We start from the raw sequence: 20,459 nt of genomic DNA on the forward strand, positions 1-20,459 counted from the left end.
TTCAGTTTAATTTTCGATTTAAATATTCTGGGAGGGAGTAGACACATGGCTGGAGGAAGTAAGAAGACAGAGCCAGACCTCAGGGGTGCCCAGTTAAAGGGAAAGGGTCAATCAGCACTGTCTGAAATACAGGATGTTCAGTTTAAAGTTAATCTAAAAAAGTCTAATTAATACCAAAGGTGACTGAATACTGACACAGGTTATCCAGAGAGGCTGTTTGGTTTTGACAGCTCAACACCTGGCTGGACACAATCCTGAAAAAACTGTTGTAGCTGACCCTGGTGTGAGCTGGAGGCTGGACTGGACAATCTCCAGAGGTGCCATCCCAGTCTGTGAAACTGTGCTGCTGTAAAGCACTCGGATGCCCAAGCATGATAAATCCATTATAAAAAGTTTAAAGATGCGTCTTCTCAGAACTGTACAGATACGTGAACTGTTTTATTGGAGATGTTTTATTGGAGATGAGGTGGAGACACCTAATCCTTAAAAGTAGAGATTAATTTCTAACCTAGAACAAAACCATGTCTCTTTTGCTGCGGGAAGAAGTTGTAGCCCAGGCTTGGGTGTAAGCCAACTGGAGTTAATGCTTTAGTATTCACACGGGCGGTGTCCTGCACTGCTTTTGCAGAATACCTCTCCTTACAAGAAGATCTCTCAGGGAATCTTACCATCGTTTTCTGTTCTTCAAGAAATGAAGATAGGTGGGCATGTGTGGAAGTCTCCGCGGAAAATATTTTTAAATTTAATTTTTTACAAAAAATACATAACTACATACACATTGGAAGAACATTAAATAATGTTTCATCCTATATTGATTCTGTTGAGAAGCATCTGCCTGACTTCAGCCCTATATATGCATACATAACAATCTGTAGTCTTAATTCAGGGTTACTACACGTTCTCTTTTTACACAGGAGTTTTGCTTCATAAAGCTCCAAGGAAGAATGGTCATCTTTTAATAATCATCTAGTCAACCCTTTTTTTTTTCTTTTTCTATATGTAGCTCAATGCTTAATTTTACACACTACTCATACTCTTGCCCTGAAGGTAGAATGAATTTTCTCATGGTCTTTTTCATGCTATTCATCATTAATGAACGATACTTTGTTTACCTTTGTAGCTCATATTGATGCAGAGAAGAAATAGGAGATCCAGAGAAATCAAGGAGAAAAAAATCCATTTAAAAGTATTTCTATTGGATATATCAGCAGGAGCCTGTATTTGTTTATAAGGTTCCATCAGCTTTGTTGGGCTTTTTTTTTTTTTTCCCCCCACTGGAAATCTTGGAAATATGTGTCATTATTCCTCTATTTTTTGAAAAAAAAAAAAAGCAATTGTTATAAATTCTTGGTTTTCGTGTGCGTCTGTATCGGATCAATGAATGTAGCTCATATTGATGCAGAGAAGAAATAGGAGATCCAGAGAAATCAAGGAGAAAAAAATCCATTTAAAAGTATTTCTATTGGATATATCAGCAGGAGCCTGTATTTGTTTATAAGGTTCCATCAGCTTTGTTGGGCTTTTTTTTTTTTTTTCCCCCACTGGAAATCTTGGAAATATGTGTCATTATTCCTCTATTTTTTGAAAAAAAAAAAAGCAATTGTTATAAATTCTTGGTTTTCGTGTGCGTCTGTATCGGATCAATGAAAAATGTGACCATTTTGGTTTGCCATGCATGTAAAACTCTGTCCCTGGTTGAAATTACATGCACTGCCAGGCCTGAGGATTTTATATCTTTGTCTGAGATTTTGTTAGGAAAGCTACATGAGCGTTTCATACTTAGATGCTTGTAGTCAACTTGCAAAATAGTGCTCTAATGCTAGGAGACTTGCTCTTTTATTAATATTTTTGTTACATACTTATTTTTAATGGTTAAATGTACCCAGCTTATTGCATGTTCTTAAGTCTTATTAATCTTGTAAAACATGTTGGAATACGTTGCATTTAAAAATGTGAGATCTGCAGCATAAAATGAGAATTAAAACAATTACGTTTAACCAGGCGAGGTTTTTATAATGCACGTGCGTAAGTCAGATTTCAGTTTGTGTAAAAACACTTTTTTCAGGTTAACTGCTGACAGAGTCAACTTGGAACATATCCTTTCCTTGCAGTCGTATCAAGTGAATTGCCAGAAATATCACAAAGGAAATGCTGGAGCAGGTGCAATTCTGGTGTGCTCCTTTGGCATCTGGCTGGCTGGCGTACTGCCACAGGTGGTGCACGTCACGTGTAAAGGAGCAGCTTTTGCTGAAATACTTGAGCTGATTAAAGCTGCCTGATGTCCTTTGAACTTGCTGGGTGCTGCTTTTTAAAGGAGGGGAGGGAAAGGAAAGGGTGGCAAGAGGAGCATGAAGTGGAGGAGGGTGAGGCCTCCTGTGAGGGCTTTCTGAGGTCCTGGAGTGGTGATGGGTTGGCCATCTCTCAGGGGAGAGCCATGTTTCTCTCTATTTGAATGCTTGAGGCACTAAGGGCCATTGGGTAGCAGGCTACAGGGAAGGGAGATCACTGTGTATGTGCCTTGTTGGAGTGGTAACCAAAGTCCTGCTGATTTAAGGGCCTTGGAGCAGAGCTACAAAGGAGTGCTCAGTGCTTTTCCCTCAAAAAGAAAATGGCTGGGGAACCCCTGCTCCCCACATGCCACAGGCACAGCTCGTCAAGAAGCTGTGCTCACCACATCTGCTTTATCTCTGGGGTTGCATCAATTTCATGGGACCAAAACCGTGTGTCTGTCTCATAAATATCATCAGAGGTTCAGCAAAAATTAAGGTTGTTGAAGATGAACAATTAGGTAAAATGGAGTAGCAAGAGGATGTATCTGGAGGTCTCTCTATTGTGTCAGGAGTGTAGGAATTTATAAATCTCCTTCAGTATTTCCTGTGGGCTTTTGTGGATGATGGAAATTATTGCCAGCCTGTGCCATGAGCAAAGTGTTAAGTATGCTAACGACCTGACTGAAATAATAAGTGTCAAAACTCCTGTGCCGTCTCTTTAGAATTAAAATAACGTTTCATCCACCAAGTAAAGCAAGATGTTTTGTTTCTTGGTGAGCTTATACTTGATTTTTAAATGATACTTTAAGGGCAAGTTATGGCATGCTTCTGTACCCACTGGGTTACACACCCAGAGCCAGCAATGTCTGTGGCAGGGCCCAAGCTCACTGAGCAGGGAGCTCCGTACTCCATTTGCCTTTGCCCAGAGGAGGCCTCTGAAAGGTGTAACTGGAGCCTACAGGACAGGGAAAAATCCTGGTCAACACTTCTGTCACTCATGTTCAGCGTTAAAAATAAGTGAGTTGTACTGTATCTTTGTACATTTTGCTGTTAATCTTAATCTTCATTTTTTTTTCATCTATTTTAATCAGTAAAGCCTTTGTCTCTGCACTGCAAAAAGATCTGAACTTTGAATAATGCTTTAGGTCTACAACTAGCTTCAGAAGCTCCCAAATACAAATACTTCTGAGGTATTAAAGTAGTGCATAAGAATTGCCTTCCTTGTCCCCCTCTGTGCCTATCTGGGGCAATCCCAACGTGAATAGAGCCTGGGCAGTGGGTAGACAGAGAGCAGCCCTGCAGAGAGGGACTTAGAGGTGTGGGTGGATGAAAAACTGAACGTGAGTTGGCAATGTGTGCTTGCAGCCCATAAAGCCAACTGTGTCCTGGACTGCATCAAAAGAAGTGTGGCCAGCAAGGTGAGGGAGGTGATTTTTCCCCCCTGTTCTGCTCTTCTGAGACCCCACCTGGAGCCCTGCAGTCAGCTCTGGGGCCCCCAGCACAAGAAGGACGTGGGCCTGTTAGAGCAAGTCTAAAAGATGAAGAAGATGATCAGTCTAGAACAAGGCCATAAAGGTGGTGAGAGGGATGGAGTGCCCCTCCTATGAAGACAGGCTGAGGGAGTTGGGGTTGTTCAGCCTGGAGAAGAGAAGGCTCCGGAGAGACCTCACAGCGGCCTGCCAGTGCCTAAAGGGGGCCTACAGGAAAGCTGGGGAGGGACTTTGTGTCAGGGAGTGTAGGGATGGGACAAGAGGTAATGGCTTTAAAGTAAAAGAGGGGAGATTTAGATTAGGTATTTGGAAGAAATTATTCACCCAGAGGGTGGTGAGGCACTGGCACAGGTTGCCCAGAGAGGCTGTGGATGCCCCAACCCTGGAGGTGCTCAAGGCCAACCTGGTCTGGTGGGAGGTGTCCCTGCCCATGGCAGGGGGTTGGAACTAGGTGGTCCTTAAGGTCCCTTCCAACCAAAACAATTCACCGATTCGAAGACTAAAAGCTGGACTTTAAATAGTATCAGCTAGCATTGAAATTCTCATTTCTAGTAGCAATGCTATACATCTAAGTCTGTGCAGAACCATCTTTCTGGCTTCAGCTTAAAATTTTATTTCTGTGAGAAAGTTCAGTTCTTAGTCTAGTATGGGTTAATGTAGGTGCCCTGTAAATCAGTTTCTTAGCATGTTTCAGCCATGATGTCTGTGATGATGGGGAAAAAAATAGCAAGGGCTAAAAAGAAAGGATTAGTCAAAGAGGGATTTAAAGAAACTTTGATAAGAAACAAAATATTCTTGTATCTGTGGCCAGGAATAAAATGTTTTTAATTTCCTGAATGACATTACAATATCTTTAACAGGAGGAAAGAAATGTGAATAGGTCTATAAACAACAGATACTGCATTGAAGCTAAAATGAAGCATACCAATAATAACAAAGAAAGGAAAAACATAAAAACTTAAACTGATTATAAGCCTGTGGAGTGAGTATGAATCACAAGGTTTGGCACAGTGCTGCTTAGTGCAAGATGGTTTTCAGAAGCACTGGAGAGGCCAGGTCATCTATTTCACCTGATTTCACCTCTTACAGGCACAGAGCTGTGCTGTGATTTCGTTAATTTTTGAGTAGCTGGGTGGTAACAAAGCTGTAATTAATGATGATTTTTCATCACCATCAGGGGAAAAGGATCTTCATGTAAACTGATGATGGTAACTGTAACTCTTCTAGGCCTTTGCAGTGTTTTCTGGCTTGTTTGCTCCATTATGGCATTCCCTAATCCTGCCTGTGTGATTGCTGCTGGTTGAAAGTCTTACAGTGGTGGTAGTCTGTGCCATGCAAGGGGCGATGTCCAATTGCCTTGAAATCCACGTAGGTTGCCATATAGGCTCATATGCCCTGTAACTCATGGTTTTATGGGTTGTGGCATGCAATGCTTGGACATTTCAGGGGCAATAAGGTCTTCCCTGAGGAGTGGTGTGCAGGCGCCGATGCTCGCCATTGTTACACAGCTCGCAGCAAACACCGCCGCGGCTGTTGGTGAAGTGGCTGCTGAGTTTGGACCAGGAGCTTCCCTGGGAGCTGAAACCTCCAAGCAGGGCCTGGCTTTGGCCCACTTCACTGTGGATGTTTGCTTATTCTGATTTAAACACAAGGTGCATTGCTGCCATAGCTCTTGACATGATGAATGGTGTTTTGGCTCTTTGGAAACTGAAAGCAAATAGTACTTCTGCTCATTCAGTGCTTCTGTTTTCTCTAAGCAGGCTTGCGGTAAAATATAAAGCAGATAGAGGTTATAGAAGCAGGTGTGTGGACAGGAAACAGCTTTGAAAAGTTTGACAGCCTGGATGGGAATGTGATGATGTTTTGTGCTGGAGTTTTTCCCCTTTGGTCCTGTTAACTTTATAGAGGATCTCGGGAGAGCATCAATGCCAATACCGGCAAGTTTTTAGAGATTTTCTTAAACCTCTTATTTCACACAAATCTATGAAGTTTTTGGCTGGTCTGTCCTTCTCTAGCTAAGCCCTTCCTAAGAAATTCAGCAATTTTCCCCTCGAAAATAGCTACGGGTAAAGTCACAAACTACTCTCACAAAAGATTAAGGGTTTGACAAGGGTGGTGGGAGCAAAGAAATTCCAAATTAAGTCTGCTCCGTATTTAAACCCCCCTCTCCCAGCCCCCTATTGCACAACAGCAAGCTTTCCTAATGCAAGTATGCTGTTGATATACTTCCAAAGAGAATTCCAGTTGGCTGAGAGATGGGATTAAATGGATTAAATAACCTCCTCGGTTTTCAGTCAAAAAAAAAAAGTTTGGTTGAAGGCACGTATGAATGTGAACTTAAATGGTTTTGGAGCAGATTGTCCTGCTGAACAACCTTAGGCTGCCTTGCAAATTAGCTTGCCCTTCCTGGACAAGGCTGTGTGTGTTTGTGCATGTGCAAGCAGACATGCACACACGGGGTATGGGTGTTCACGGAGTGTGCAGCACAGCCACAGCTATCGTCGCAATCTATGGCCATGGGCTGAGATGTAGGCTAACAGTTGCAGAAAAAAGCTGCAGGGAATACCAAATGGTGTAGGGTGCCGTGTGTCCATGCAGTGCAAGGCTGGTGTGCCCTGCTCAGTCAGTCCCAAGCTCCAGGAGAGCCTGGGAACCCTGCAGCCCATCAGCTGGGCTCCTACACTGGTGCTTTTGTGGTCTCCTCATCTTATTCTACTTCTGTACTGTTTGTTTGATGGGTGTTACCTCTGCTTCTTCAGCACAGACACTTGATGTTAGGTGAAAAACATTTTACATTTAAAAAAAAATACAAAAAACATTCCACTCTTCTCATAGAATTATTTTCCTTTCCAAAGAAGTTATCGGGCATCAACATTATAGAAAGTGCACATAGATACTCCATAACTTGTTCTTCCTTCTAATGAAAGTCATTTTCCTCTCAGCACTGCCTATCATGTCTTGCTTTCATTTTTCTGACCCCTGGAGACAGGAAATAACAATATGAAGCTCTGTTCCAAGGTCTGTCAGCAGCTGATAACTTGCTGATAACTTGATGTGTGGCAGATAACAACTGGAGCCATGCCTTGTATGTGGACAGCATGACTCCATAGCAAACGTATCTCCTGTCTTAGATGTTTCATGGCATTCTTTGTAATTCTTTGTCCCATGAAGCTTATTGGCCACTACATCAAGTGGCAGCACTAGTGGTTTTATCATGTGTTACTAACCTTTCACCTATAACCAAAAGACCCCTTCTGTTGCTGGAAAGATATAGATGCTATCATATACTTGGGATAGCGTTAATATTAACAGAAAAAAAAAAGAAAAAGGAAAAAAAAAGTTTGTGGGAAGGAATTGGGAGATGGGGGGGCAAGGTTAGTAGTAGTAGTAGATGAAAGGAATCCCTTAAACTTTTCTGTGGCTTCTTTCTAAGGTCTACTGATTTGCCTTAACCTATTGTAGTGAAGAGCTGCATCTAAGAGGCTGGAGTAATGCATTCCAGATCCCCATTAAACATCCATTCTAATCGGTCTTAAGTATAAGCAGTAGGGTAATTTTGTATCGTGTGCATGTTTTGCCTTTAAAAGCAGACTTCTTGCTGCCTTTGATTTCTATATTAATTTGGAAAGCATGTGCCAAGAGTAAAATTTGTTTCACATTTGTTTCAAATTCAAATTAAATCCCTTCACCCCCAACCGAAGAATTTGTACAAAAAAAAAAAAAAGAAAAAAAAAAAGGCTTGGTGACCTTATCATGACTGGATCTCATCCTGATCAAGGGCCAAATCTTTTTGGTATTGAAAGGAAGTAAAAACAAGAATTAAGAACTTTCTCTGATTACTGATGGGATAGCCGTGCTCTCCACTTTCTGAGACCTGCAAGGAGAGCGCGACAAAGAAGCCATTTATTCAGTTGGTGCACTTCTTATCTCCTTTTTTTGACTGCCTTACATTTTTGTTTTACCTTAACACTTGGGCCTGTGTCCCTGCCACCTAATGTTATTCACCTGAGCCATGTCTTAGAAGCACGGTGAAGGATTTCTTCCTGTACAGCAGTGGAGAGAGATGGGCACCTCCCCAGAACAGGGCAGCCTGCCTAAGATGCCAGTTATCCCCTCGACGCAGCACTCTTGCTCTCCTTTTCTCTGTCTTCATGACTGTGGAGGTTCAAGCTTTGCTTCTAGCTTGGTGTAACAGATTAGATAAGGAATAAAAGTCCAGAGAAAAAGGAGGAGACTTGATGTAAAAATGAAAGCTGCTCAGCTTATAGGGGTATTTAAAGCTCTCGCTTAACATGCACATTTCTTTGAAGATCTCCCCTCAAGGAAAGCAGTACTGCATGGTTCACAACCTACATAAAATTCAGCAAATGTTTAGAATGTGTTTGGAAGATTAATAATGTCGTAATATTCCTCACCCTGTGGGTTTTTTCCTTTTTTCCCCCATAAAGCGATGTACGAGGGGCTTGTCGGGTTGTGCCTTATATAATTGAGCTGTTATGCCAACAGGCTGTGCTGAAAGGTGTTACATCAGTGATTTCTTTTTCATCCCACTGTGCTTTGATCTCCTGCTATAAAGCAGAAGATCTAACAGTGGAAACTTTTGAAGATGATAGATGAATTTTGCTAATCCACTTTTCATAATCCTTATGAAAAATGTCTTTCCTTATCAGTCTGAAAAGATTTAATAGCTGTTTTCTCTAGTCTTACATTATCAGGATTACAAACTATGGAATTATTGTTATGAAATATTTTGCTAGCATGTTTTGAAACGTTGCAAATGCTTTAGAATCAATGAATAAAGATGATTCATTGTTGACCATGCTTTGTTGTATTTTCTCACTAAAATACAAAACTCTTACTGCAAGCGAGCACTATGCAATGGTGAATATTTGCTGTCCTTTTTGGTGTTAATTGCCCTGCTGTAATTTCAGATTACTGAAATTAACTGAAACGGTCAATCCAAATGCACTGATTAAAGCATTATATGGTGCTGAAACAAGTGGGGAAAGTTTTGACTCGCAAGATCTAACGCATTTTAGGTAATGGATCTGTTAGGATAGTAAGCAGCACATAGGATACTGTTTTCAGAGTTTGGGGCAATAAAACCTGACATCCTTTAGAAAGGAGCAAGTGCCCATGCTTGCCACTGGATGAAATTCACACTTATATCATCCAGATGAAGTCAGTAAAGTTACTGCAGTTGCCCAGGATCTTGTCCAACAGAATCCTGCCCAATGCAGCTTTTGTTAGTTGGGCTCCCCATGTCCCTGGAAAACAATGCTTACAGTAAATGGCCAGCAATTCTTAGGGTCATAATATATATATTCACCAGGTCTGATTTGTTGTTTTTTTTTTTTCTCTTTTCTTTACAATAGCTTTGGGACAAATTATGCTCTATGTTGATGGCATGAATGGAGTAATAAATCATAATGAAACCATCCAGTGGCTGTACACGCTTATTGGGTCAAAGGTAAGACACTCTCCAAAATTCTTGCTTTATATGTTTTTGGTGTTCTTTAAAAGCATTCTATTTGTATTACGTATGCATTAGGGTTTTAACAGACTGTGTTAGGCTCTAAATGAGTACATAACGCTCTGCATAGAAACCAGGGCACACTGGGCTGTTACTTCTTTTTCTAACTTTTTCCTACTCTTTTATGCTTTTGGTACTCGCTCTGTTTTTGAAAGCAAAGGTACTAGAATCACAGAATATCCTGAGTTGGAAGGGACCCACAGGATCATCGAGTCCAACTCCTGGCTCCACACAGGACCACCCAAAAAACAGAGCCTATGTATGAGAGCATTGCCCAAACACTGCTTGAACTCCAGCAGGCTCGGTGCCGTGACCACTGCCCTGTGGGGCCTGTGCCAGTGCCCGAGCACCCTCTGGGTGCAGACCCTTTCCCTATCCCCCAACCTGACCCTCCCCTGTCCCAGCTCCATGCCGTCCCCTCGGGTTCTGTCGCTGTCCCCAGAGAGCAGAGCTCAGCGCCTGCCCCTCCACTCCCCTCGTGAGGGAGCTGCAGGCCGCCATGAGGCCTCCCCTCAGCCTGCTCTGCTCGGGGCTGACCTAGAGATGCCTTTGTTACTGTCTGTGCTGCCAGTGCAGTTGACCATGGAGCAGATTATTTTTTTTTCTTGCAGTTGCAGTTACCAAGACATTAATTGAGACCACTTTGTGTGTGTGTGTGTGTTTTTTTTTCCCCTTTGCATTCTGTGAATGCGAATCTTTTTCTACAGTTTAGCCATTCTGTCCTGCTCAACTTTGCTGAGCATGGGGGGAGAACAAATTAGAACGGCTTCCTCCTTTGTCTCTAGAGAGCTCTAGTACTAATATAAAGTCTAGTACCTGGCTGCAGAGGATTCTTTGTTGTTCTCTGCATATGAGGAGGCAACAACTGAAGACCTATACCAGAGTCTGTCGCTTGAGTTGGTATCATCCAACTTTTAAGGCTACCTATGTTGAAAGTTGAAAAAGAAGAACATATATTCTGCTTACACTCTATCCTGAACAGTTATAGGGTAGGTAAAGCCACAAATCTGCAATCTGTTGCAACTCCAACTTTAGTTGAAGTCTTTTAAGTGCCGCAGGGATTGCTCCTGCTCTTGCCGTCTCCCCACCTTCTTGGGACAGATCTGAATGACACAGTAAGTGGTATAGGGTATGTTAGGTATTGTTAACAACTTGAAAGATGCCATACTTGGTGGAGTTGAATCCGTAATTAGAATTATTAAAAAAAAAAAAAAAAAATTAATGATGTCCAGAAATTTTTCCTCAAGTGGCTGAGTCACAGAAAATTGCTTTGTGGATACTGCAGTGACACAGAGATGCTACTACTTTCCCCCTTTCCCTCTTAAAAATAGTATCCATGACAGGAAAGAAAAAAAGAGGTCTGTGTCCCACGGGTGCTTTATAGCCACTACAGATTTTTTTTCTACAGTGTGAAAATTTCACTGCTGCAGAGGGCAATCAAACAAAGAATAGATACTGCAATGTTAACAGAACTGATTTACCTGGGTTGACTGCTAATATCGGTAGATATGTAAAAGTAAGATCATAATTGTGGTCATCAAATCTCGGGCTTGCTGAGCATGGTTAATGAGCAGTTCATGTTTGGGAGATGATGAGACAATTTTCCCCCACGTAAAGTGTTCCACTGCTGGCCGGGTGTTACGCTGGGCAGTTTGCCCTCCTGAAGCAGGGAATGTTAGCCACAGTTGGAAAAGCAGTGCCAGAAGAGAGAGAAATGGTTTGCTTGTTATGGATGCTTATTTTCTATAGAACAGATGAAAGAATCAAGCAAAGAAAGGAAAAAAAAAAAAAGCTGTGATATCCATAATTACTTTAATTCTCTAGTGCACATAGTCAGGGAGATACAAGTCTGTATTGCTACCTTGCAGATGAAATTCTGGCTAGATTTTCTTGACCAGAGTAACTCTCCAGTCCTTAAACTCCTTCTTCCCTCCCCCATGGTCAGCCCAAATGATTATCTCCATATCCTGGCTCAGTGCCTGCAGCTAAGGAATGTGGGCAATGTGCTTTGAATAGTTTGGTTTCAGGTAGCATCAAAGTTGCTTTTTTGTTATTATTTGACTGTCTTGGAAGAGATGTAAGTCCATGTCTGTGTGCCAGAAGCTAATCGAAGGTATGACAGGCTTACTATCACAATGTGGTGTGACAGCTGCTTTATGCACTTCAAGATGGTTTTGGGCTTTCTGTGAAAAAGAGATCTGTGGAATCTGCACCATACCTACAGCCTAACTTGCAGTCCTACTATGCCGGTCCCTTCTCTGCAGCAAAGGAAGGGAAAATCTGTTAACACTGCTGAACAAAAAGGAACAGTAAAATAGCCAATTAAGTATCAAGACAAATCCCTTTAAGAGGAAACAGAAGGCACGCAGCCGTTCAGCTGCCACAGCTGTGGCTGGACACATTGCTTCTTGCCCTCTCAAAAACTCTGATGAGGTTTAATAAACTCAGCAGTGGAGGTGGTTGAATTCTTTCCACTGCAGATTTTTTTCTGTCAATTTCTATAACGGTTTTGGCCTTTTGCTGTTACTTGCTCTGCTGTATTTGTGTATGGGGCTGCTGCCTCTGTCTCCCTTCCTCGCTTAGAGCAGTATGTGATTTCATGTGGTTTTCCACTGCAGGACATGCATTTAGCGAAAGACCTTAGGGTTTGTCACACTCAGCACTGTGACAGCTGTAATTTTGGCACCCAGCTCCACTTCAGGCACCTAGCAATATTTCTGCACTGTTAGGGGAAGGGAGGGGACTGAAACTTGAAATTAGTGAGACAAAAGAAGTATAAGCAATTAACTGAAAGCCCTTCTGGGTTGTCACCGTTATATGCGTTACTATTGATAGTTCCACTCTGGTTTTATCCCCTAAGCATCAATAGATTTTTATATAGATGGATTATTGGATAGTGCCATTAATTGTAACATTGTAGTTTAAATTTTCCCTGAACAAAGTTATTGGTGAGGTGGTTAAAACTGGAGCAGTGTGGCTGCACTAGTGCTGCTGCCCTTACACAAGGTTAAAGGCACCAGTGGCATCAGGGTGAGGAACTGAAAAAAGGGAGGAAAGTTAATCTTAGATGACTTGTGCTAGTGGAGAAAGAGCCTCTGATTCAAACTGGTATTACATAGGCATTAGATTGGAAACTTCAAGTTAGCTTCTGCCATGCTATTTAAAGATAAGAATACTATCAGCAAGTCCCAGATTTCCAGGGCCATTGCAAGACACCTGCACCCATGTGTGACCATGCTGGTATGTGCCAGTGGCCTTTCACAGCTTCGGTGTGCACTGCTTTCCAGTCATCAGTGGCTAGTAGATCACTGGAGCATCACATCCACAGGATAACCCAAATTTCAATATATGTATCACTGCTATTTCATCATTAGCTATGTACACAGCTATGTTCATTAGCCTTTCCCCATTTAATAAAGTATTCAAGTATGTGCTTAATTGTAGGTGTATGGTTACATCCTGTTTGCATCCACAGACTGGTAATCCCTAACTGAAGTCAGCAGTGTACTGCTGTGCTACTACAAAAGAGGGCTAAAGCATGGCCAAGGGCGTGATCATCCTATATAAGCCAGAAGTTACATGTATAGGGGGTATCTGTGTCAATAGGGTTTTCTCTCAGCGTTCAATGGTAGCATGGAACATTCATGCAAGATCGTTTGCTTAAAGACAGAACCCCCAAACAATGAGTCAATGAATGTTACTTAACAGTGCTTTCAGCATTGTTCCATTATTATTATTATTATTATTATTATTATTATTATTATTATTATTATTATTATTATTATTATTATTATTATTATTTTAAGTAAACTAACCTTTGAAGGATCTTGCTTTAACGATCTTGCTTTAACTGACCACATGCTGTAACCCAAACCTAGATTCAACCGTGCAGCATCTGGGAAACGATATTTCTACCACTTCCTTGTTTTTTCTGCCAGCTGTACACTGCTGCTGTTGAAATTAGAATTAAGTTTTCGTATCAAATTGCAAGTTATGTTTAGCCTGGTTGCAAAGGGACCTGAGGCACTTGTGCTGGCAGCACAGAGCCCTCTGGAGCTCTCTGGTGGCTCACCTGCAGGTAGGCTTGGTTTGATGGGTGATGGCAAGGACTGTTGGAAAATTTCTCTTACGCAAAACAGGGGACACCAGGTTAGAGATGTAGAAGTGCTAAGCCACATTTAGTCCTTGTAATGTGTTTTTCATCTGTTAACATGTATGAGGTAATATGTATTATCTTTCACATGCATTGGTATTCACTCAGAACTGTTAATAGAAAGCACACAATGCTGTATCAGTGCCTTACCCTCTCCAGGACTGGTTACCGAGCGTTTACAAAAACTACATTTCCAAACAAAACATCTCGGAGAAAAAACAACTGTTTATATCATCCAGTAAAGGAAGCAAAAGTTCCTTAGCATCACAAACCTGCAAGGTTTTGCCACTTCACGCTGGTCTTCAAATGTATAAGACATTAAGCATTCCACATCTTGAGTCTGGTTTCACCTTTTCTTCCCCTCCATTTCTGCCTGCTACTGATAATGATTATTTTTTCCCATTTGATGATCCAGGCCGTTCTAATTCTCCCCAGGGGAGCTAAAGCTCCTTTTTGGCATTGTTTTCAGTGGAAAGTAATCCATTTTCAAAGTGGTGCTGGGTAACCTCAGAAGATTGGGAAGAATGCTAGGCCTAGGCTGACACAACAAGGTTGATTAAAGATTCCTATCTCACATCTTGTTTTAATTTTTTTTTCTACTTTGCTTCTGTCTGGGTCCTATATTGCAAGGTTAAATATGAATTTTAGCTAGCAGGTTGTCCCTGTGCCTCGTGTGAGTTTTTTGCTTCCCTTTGTATTGAATAGTGACTTTCTGAATATTTTAAATATAAACCAATCCAAAAGAAGAAAAAGAATGTGTTTTCTTTCCTCTTTGTTTTGAAATCAGTGTTCAAATGGGACATAGCTGTAGTGTATGAAATTGTTGGTTTCAAAATAAAGTTTCTGTTTTCAAAAGAAAAGTTCAGTAGAGCTTTTACCTGTGAGGTTACTGTGAAACATCTACATGTATATGGTTGGCAAGTCATTTCATGATAATTTTGAAAGAAATAATATTGTTAGTTACACAAAGCACTAAACCTAATTTTACAAGTGAGTCATTTAAGGTATGTAGAAGCAAATACTCAGTTTAAGCACTTGATTAAATCAGTGTGTTTCACAAGCCCTTTATGCCTGCACTCAACTGAAGTCATGAACAGAGCAGAGAATACCATAGAGCTTGAACTTGTGTGTTGTTTTTTTTTTCCTCAAGAAATTTCTCACCAAATCCTGTAAAAATGGATGTTGAGCTGGATCTACAGATCTTATGGTAAAGTGATTTATAGCCATGGAGAAAGTTACAAACCATAGGGAATTAAAAGATCTGAATAAGACTGGAGATATTAGCTTGAGTACCACAGAAGAGCAAAACATGTTAAATAAACTCACCACTAGAGATTGGATGGTGTACTTTCATGATGAGGTTCTTGGAAATGTCATGTATTTGCATTTCATGAATTTTTCTGATGATATATTTTGTAAATCATTGTGTATGGATGGCCTGTTTTGAGTTAACATTGCCTGGATGATGAAATGGAATATGCACAGGAATATGCCCAATTTTTGAGCAGAAGGTAGTGCTGTTGAATTCTCTTGCTCTTTATTCTTAATGTGTTTGGAGGAAAAGCAGGCCTGATAGAAAAATTAAGCATCCAGAAGAAATTACACAGCTCAAAGACCGAATTCGATTAATTTCATATGCTGTCATCTTCCCAGTCTGCTGCTGTGGTGGTTAATGAACTCATTTGCAGCCTTTGACAAATGAGACTCCATATATAGCTAATGTACAAACAACATAGATTGCATTATCTCTTACCTCCAGCAACAAATCCAATAACCCTGTATTTTTGTTCTGTTTTCATGTCTACCCCAGGTAGAAATGTCCATTAGGTGTCAGTGTTTCAGTTCCTCAGGTTCCTTTGCCTCCTAGAAGAGACAACTCTCCCCTTGAGTGCCCTGCCCCATGCTCGAGAACTTGAGCTGGGGTGAAGAGGTAGGACTGCTTGGAGTTCAGCGGAACTGTGACCATTCATGTCAGCTTAGGAACTGGCTGTTAAATCTCATCTGATATGCAGTTAGCCATTGAACTATTGTTATGAAAATGGTTGTGTACCGGAGAAAGAAAATCCTGGATTTATAGGAAATTAACTTTTCTACTTCCTGCCTTTCAGGGGCCTGAGCCAGTGCTTACTGAAGTCAGTGGAAAGCTTCCCGTGGTCTTCCACTCAGAATCTGTAACTACACTGTTGCATGAGCATAGTTTATTTTGAATTGTATTTAATTAGTGCTTTGAAGATAAGCATCAGGATGTTGCAATAAACTTGGAATAGGATAAGCCAGCCAGTGCAGACTACATTATGTGCTCGCTGTGTTCTGTCCGACCTAGCAGACAGACTGCTTCAAGTCCTTTTTTTTTACCAGCCGTATTTGTAGATGAGTTTCAAAGGCATCCCATCAAATACGGCTGTTTGCAGTAGCCCAGTCCCACAGCAGTAGTTATCAGCTCAGTCTGTTGCATTCACCCCAAGTATGTTGAAGGGATAAATACCTATTTTTCTACATTCAGAATGAACTCTTGTAGATCAAGATGATGCTTAGAAAGCACGCAGTTCCCCCATATCACATCAGAGATCTTATTTCAACTCATTTGAAGTGGAGAATGAGAAAATATAATGATTAACTGCCAACAATGTGGTGAATGTTCAGGCTCAACTTTTCACTTGATCACATCTATTCAAGCATGTATGAGAAAATGTCCTGTTAGCAGGGAGTGAAATATATCCAAATCTTTTCCAGAAAATACCATGTTTCCCTATAGATGTACAATTTTTTTGTTGTAAATGAAAGGCATGAAGAAAAAGAAAGTGTAATACTATAATTAAGTGTGGAGGAGAAAAAAAAAGAAAGAAAAACATAAAAATTGATGCTAACTTTTAGAATAGCATTGCTCTCTTTCACTGAAGCAGTTCAGAGTCACAGATCTATTATCATTGACATTTGTGAGCAAATTACTGTGCCTCAGGGCCTAGCTATTAATGTTTGCTGTTAGCTGCTAGTGTTTTTTAACAAGCAGTAAGTCCAGCGTTAGTATGAAAGGTGAAGATGCAGGTGGAAAGCTGGTTTGTATTGAGGCTTGTAGGGAAAGAAAATGGAGCCTGCTTGTTGTCAACTCAGCCTGCACGAAGCCACCAGTTTGAAACGTTCTTGACTATGAAATCTGAACAAGAAAAGCAGCAGATTTTCAGCCATAAAATTGTCAGATGGAAAAGAGGGAAGGAATACAAACGAGTTGTTCCGAGGATAAAAAGCAGATGATTGTAATCCAAGTTTATGGTATGTGCCATCAGATGCAAGAAGTATGCTTCCCTGAGATACTCACACATATCTAAACACGGAAATCAACTTGGCCTGTATGAAACACCCTGCTGTCATTATGCCAAACCTGTTGGGATAGCTAAGTTGTTTTTTTGCAGGTAGGAATATCATTATTACTCAGTCGGGATTTTAGTAAACTGCATTTTAAGGGAATGCAGCGTGTTATGGAAATAAAAGAAGCAGTTGTGACTGATTTTTCTCTGGAAGCACTGTTTAATGAGCTCACTGCATAATGCTTCAGCTTGCAGGGTTACCCATCCTCTGGTCTCTGTTGTTCTTAGCTGATGCAGGGGTGCATCTTTTCTGGCAGTGTCTGTGGTGCTTGGTGGAGGGCAGGTGGACTACTGTGAAGTTTTGATGAAGAACAAGGAAAGCTCATCTGGTTACTGAAATGCTACCAAAATCAAAATAGGTTACCTTGGAACTTCAGATGAGGCGGAGTTTATTACTCTAAAAATAAATGAGTGCAGAAATCCAGGTAATACAATTAATGCACTTCCTCTGAATTTCCTCGGATTTTGTTATCATAATCATTTCCCAAGTCCAGTCAGTAATTCAGTGTCCAACCACGAGACCTTAGCTGCTTTCAGTTTTGCAGCCCCGGGACATGGGAGGGCACAGGGAGTGCTTATTTGTGTGCACGCTTGCGTGTGGCCTGAGTGTTGGCATCCTGGTAGGAAGCCATTCATCCACCCTTCCCCGAGTCCTGATCTCCAAAACTAAGACTAATGCTACCAAATTTTACAGCATCTGATATTGGCAGGAGGGCAGTAAAGGAGCCCAGGAGCAGGGCATCAGCCATCTTCAGTCTGAAATGACCATTACTGAGAAAAAAATGACATTACTTTAAACCTGCTACAGTGCTCATCTATCAGATGACTGGTTCTGGTTTATGTACTTAATACTCCCAGTGAATAGGCATTGAAAATCAAAGTTGTGGGCTTGTGACAGTAGCAAAAACCCCTTTGTACTCTGTCCTCATATCCCCTTGGTCTCCCGTGCCTCATTCCAGCAAGCTGCTGGACAAGTGCTTGCGTTCAAGATGGGCACCAGATGTCCTGGTGTGCAGTGGGGCCGTGAGCCTTGGTGAGTGGGGGGATCAAGGCCTGCATCACATGTGGCAGGAGAGAAGTGTACAACATCAGCAGGAAAATAAGAGAACAAAGCATAGTGAATAGGCATGTTTCCAGAAAGCGCTACAGACAGGTACCTCATCTGTATTTCTTGCCCAATTGTTATGTTGTTCCTCTTCCCCCACACAGCGAGACAAGTGTAAGGAAAAAACTACTTGCATCCAGATTCTCTGAGGCTTAATTAAGTGTCCTGAGCTTTGGAAACAGGTTTTTGGTTGCTCTGCCAGCAGAAAGCGTAGGTATGTATGTATGCTGAGACCACATGTGCAGTTTTGTAGGAAGAAAGGAGGTGGTCAACTTTCTGCATTCGTTGGTGTGTTTTAAGATGCTGGCTCTTTATGACTGTTAGCAGGCGTTATGGCTAATTTTCATTTATTCCCTCAGGTTTGAAGAATGGAGGCAGTCTGTATTAACAGAGCTTTGGGCTTACCTTATGAATTTATCACAATATCCCCAAGATACTCAGTCTGTGACAAGTGTAGTTTAATTTAGAAGATATGGGCAAGATGATTTTAATTGCTTCATTTTTTCTCACTGCTTATAGTGTTTATAGTAAACTTTTGGAGCCCCAGAGTTAGTTACCAAGTTGCTGCATCATCTCCCCTCTGTTCTGATGATTACTGAATTGTTACTAAAGATTTCTGAGAGGAACTGCGCTGTTGGGGCCTACCCTTTTTATGGGATGTTGCCGAAATGCAATTTGTAAGGAAACAACAGCAGAAATTCCATGCAAACTCTGTTCAAACTTTTGGCTGCACAAGGATCTCGTACTCCTCTAAAAGTGTGAACTGAATCCACTGTGTACTCGGTGTCTATTCACGCGGGCCTACCTTTTTCTGTTGACCTGTGCTGTTAACCTTCTCTCTCCATCTTTTGTCTGAATTTCCTATCTTTCTGGAACTAGGAAACCCACTGAGACAGAAACTGAATTAATCAGTACAGCCTTGTCTTTATTCTTCTTCTTAAATTCATCTTGATTTTCATCCTAAATCAGTCACTGTCTTGGTTGCCATACATGTAGTGTGGTAGTGGGATCCCACCTACAGGAAAGGTGGTATCCAGCATTTTTCACAGCATCATGTAAACCAGATCTGACACAGCTCAGCCAACACGGCAGTTAATATCCCAGTGTTTCACTTGTAGCTCAGCCTGGAAGAATGACCCAGCTATGGAAAGAGTCCAGACTTTGGGACACTGAGGCTGAATACAGAGTCCAGGCACATTCTTGAACCGGTCTCCAAATCCCTTTGTGCCTCAGTCCCTCATGTGGAAAATCAGCGTTTGAATTTTACAGCCCTGGGGGGAGAACACGAGGGAGTGGAGGGACAGATTACATGCGTTAAAGACAGATATGTAGGTGAAAGCTGAACCTGATACTAATTGTTACCATATCTTTCCTTCTGGCATCTCTCAAAAATGCTCATCATTCCTTTATTTAGCTATAGTCCTTCTTTAAAGCAACAGCTACTAGCTGAGGATACCTGGACAATGGTTAAAGTAATAATAATAATAATATTCTATCAAAAACTGAAATAATCAAAATGTACATGATGGCTTTATATTCAGCAGGTAGTGCATCCTAAGAAACCTCTGAGCTCCTACCAGCTCAGGTCACTAAAATTCCTGCACCAGGTTGTTGCCCTAGTACTCATCTTTGTTATCTCTTAGCTTTTATGTTTGGCCTCTTCAGCTCAGGAAGGAAGATGTTTTGTAAAATATGTGGACTTCGAGTACTTTTCATAAGATCAAGATCAAAAGAAAAGTTCTCTATGCTTTTTTTTTTTTTTTTTTTTTTTTCCCCTCAGTTCTCTAGTAGTGGTTTATACCATATAAAGTCTTTTCAAAATAGTTTCCAGCGTGCCAGCAGGTTCTCTAACTAGCTCCCATGGCACCCTGAAATGTGTTTCATCTGGACCTGCTGAGTACTCTCTTCCAATATTGTGATCCTCTTTGATCACAGCAACTGGACGAGGAGTTCAGATACTTCCTTACTTGCCGCCCCCTCCCTCTCCTGTTTTCCTCCTTGAAGACTACATTAATAAAAAGCAAGAATGTGTTGCTTAGTATAAAAGTACTGTTAATACCTTAACCAGTGTGGATTTTTTTCTAGGTTGGTCCCTTTTATTTTTGAATTTCCTCTTCTCATTAAAAGGCGCAGTACTGCAGTAAATGTTTGGTTTCTTTCATTTCCAGCAGTGTGTAGCTGCATCCTTTAGTGATAAATTTAAAGCATCCTCTTCAGAAACCTTTTTTTTCTTTCCTCCACAGCACTTAAAATTTCACTGTGTTGTTGTCTAAGCTCCTTATTGTTACGATTTTGTAGGGAATAGCAGCTCCTCTAACTCACAGTGTGAATACTTCCCTGGTAGAGCTTTGCATGTTTACAGCCTTTTGTGCAAAACGTGAACAAAAGAGGAAAATTGGGTAAGAGACCCCAGCAGGTATTAATGTATGGGATTGCCTCAAAATTATTAATCCCATGCAGACTGAATTTCTGTTTACCCTGTTTTCCTTCAAGTACAGTGAACAGAACTCCACTTTGCACTTTCTCCTCTGTGTCTCTGGTGG

The 20,459-nt window shown here is 41.2% G+C and overlaps 1 protein-coding gene across 9 annotated transcripts in view; it reads left to right on the forward strand.

Moving 5' to 3' along the window:
- The window catches only part of FHOD3 (formin homology 2 domain containing 3), a 420,526-nt gene that overhangs the window by 259,114 nt on the left and 140,953 nt on the right, over positions 1-20,459 (forward strand). For all 9 annotated transcript variants that reach the window (XM_082753307.1, XM_082753302.1, XM_082753303.1 and 6 more), the window contains exon 6: positions 9,136-9,230. In XM_082753307.1, the coding sequence (XP_082609433.1) occupies positions 9,136-9,230 (95 nt within the window). The remainder of the gene's footprint in view (positions 1-9,135; positions 9,231-20,459) is intronic.

This window comes from Aythya marila (assembly GCF_965140915.1).
Source record: "Aythya marila genome assembly, chromosome: 2".
Taxonomy (NCBI): Eukaryota; Metazoa; Chordata; class Aves; order Anseriformes; family Anatidae; genus Aythya; species Aythya marila.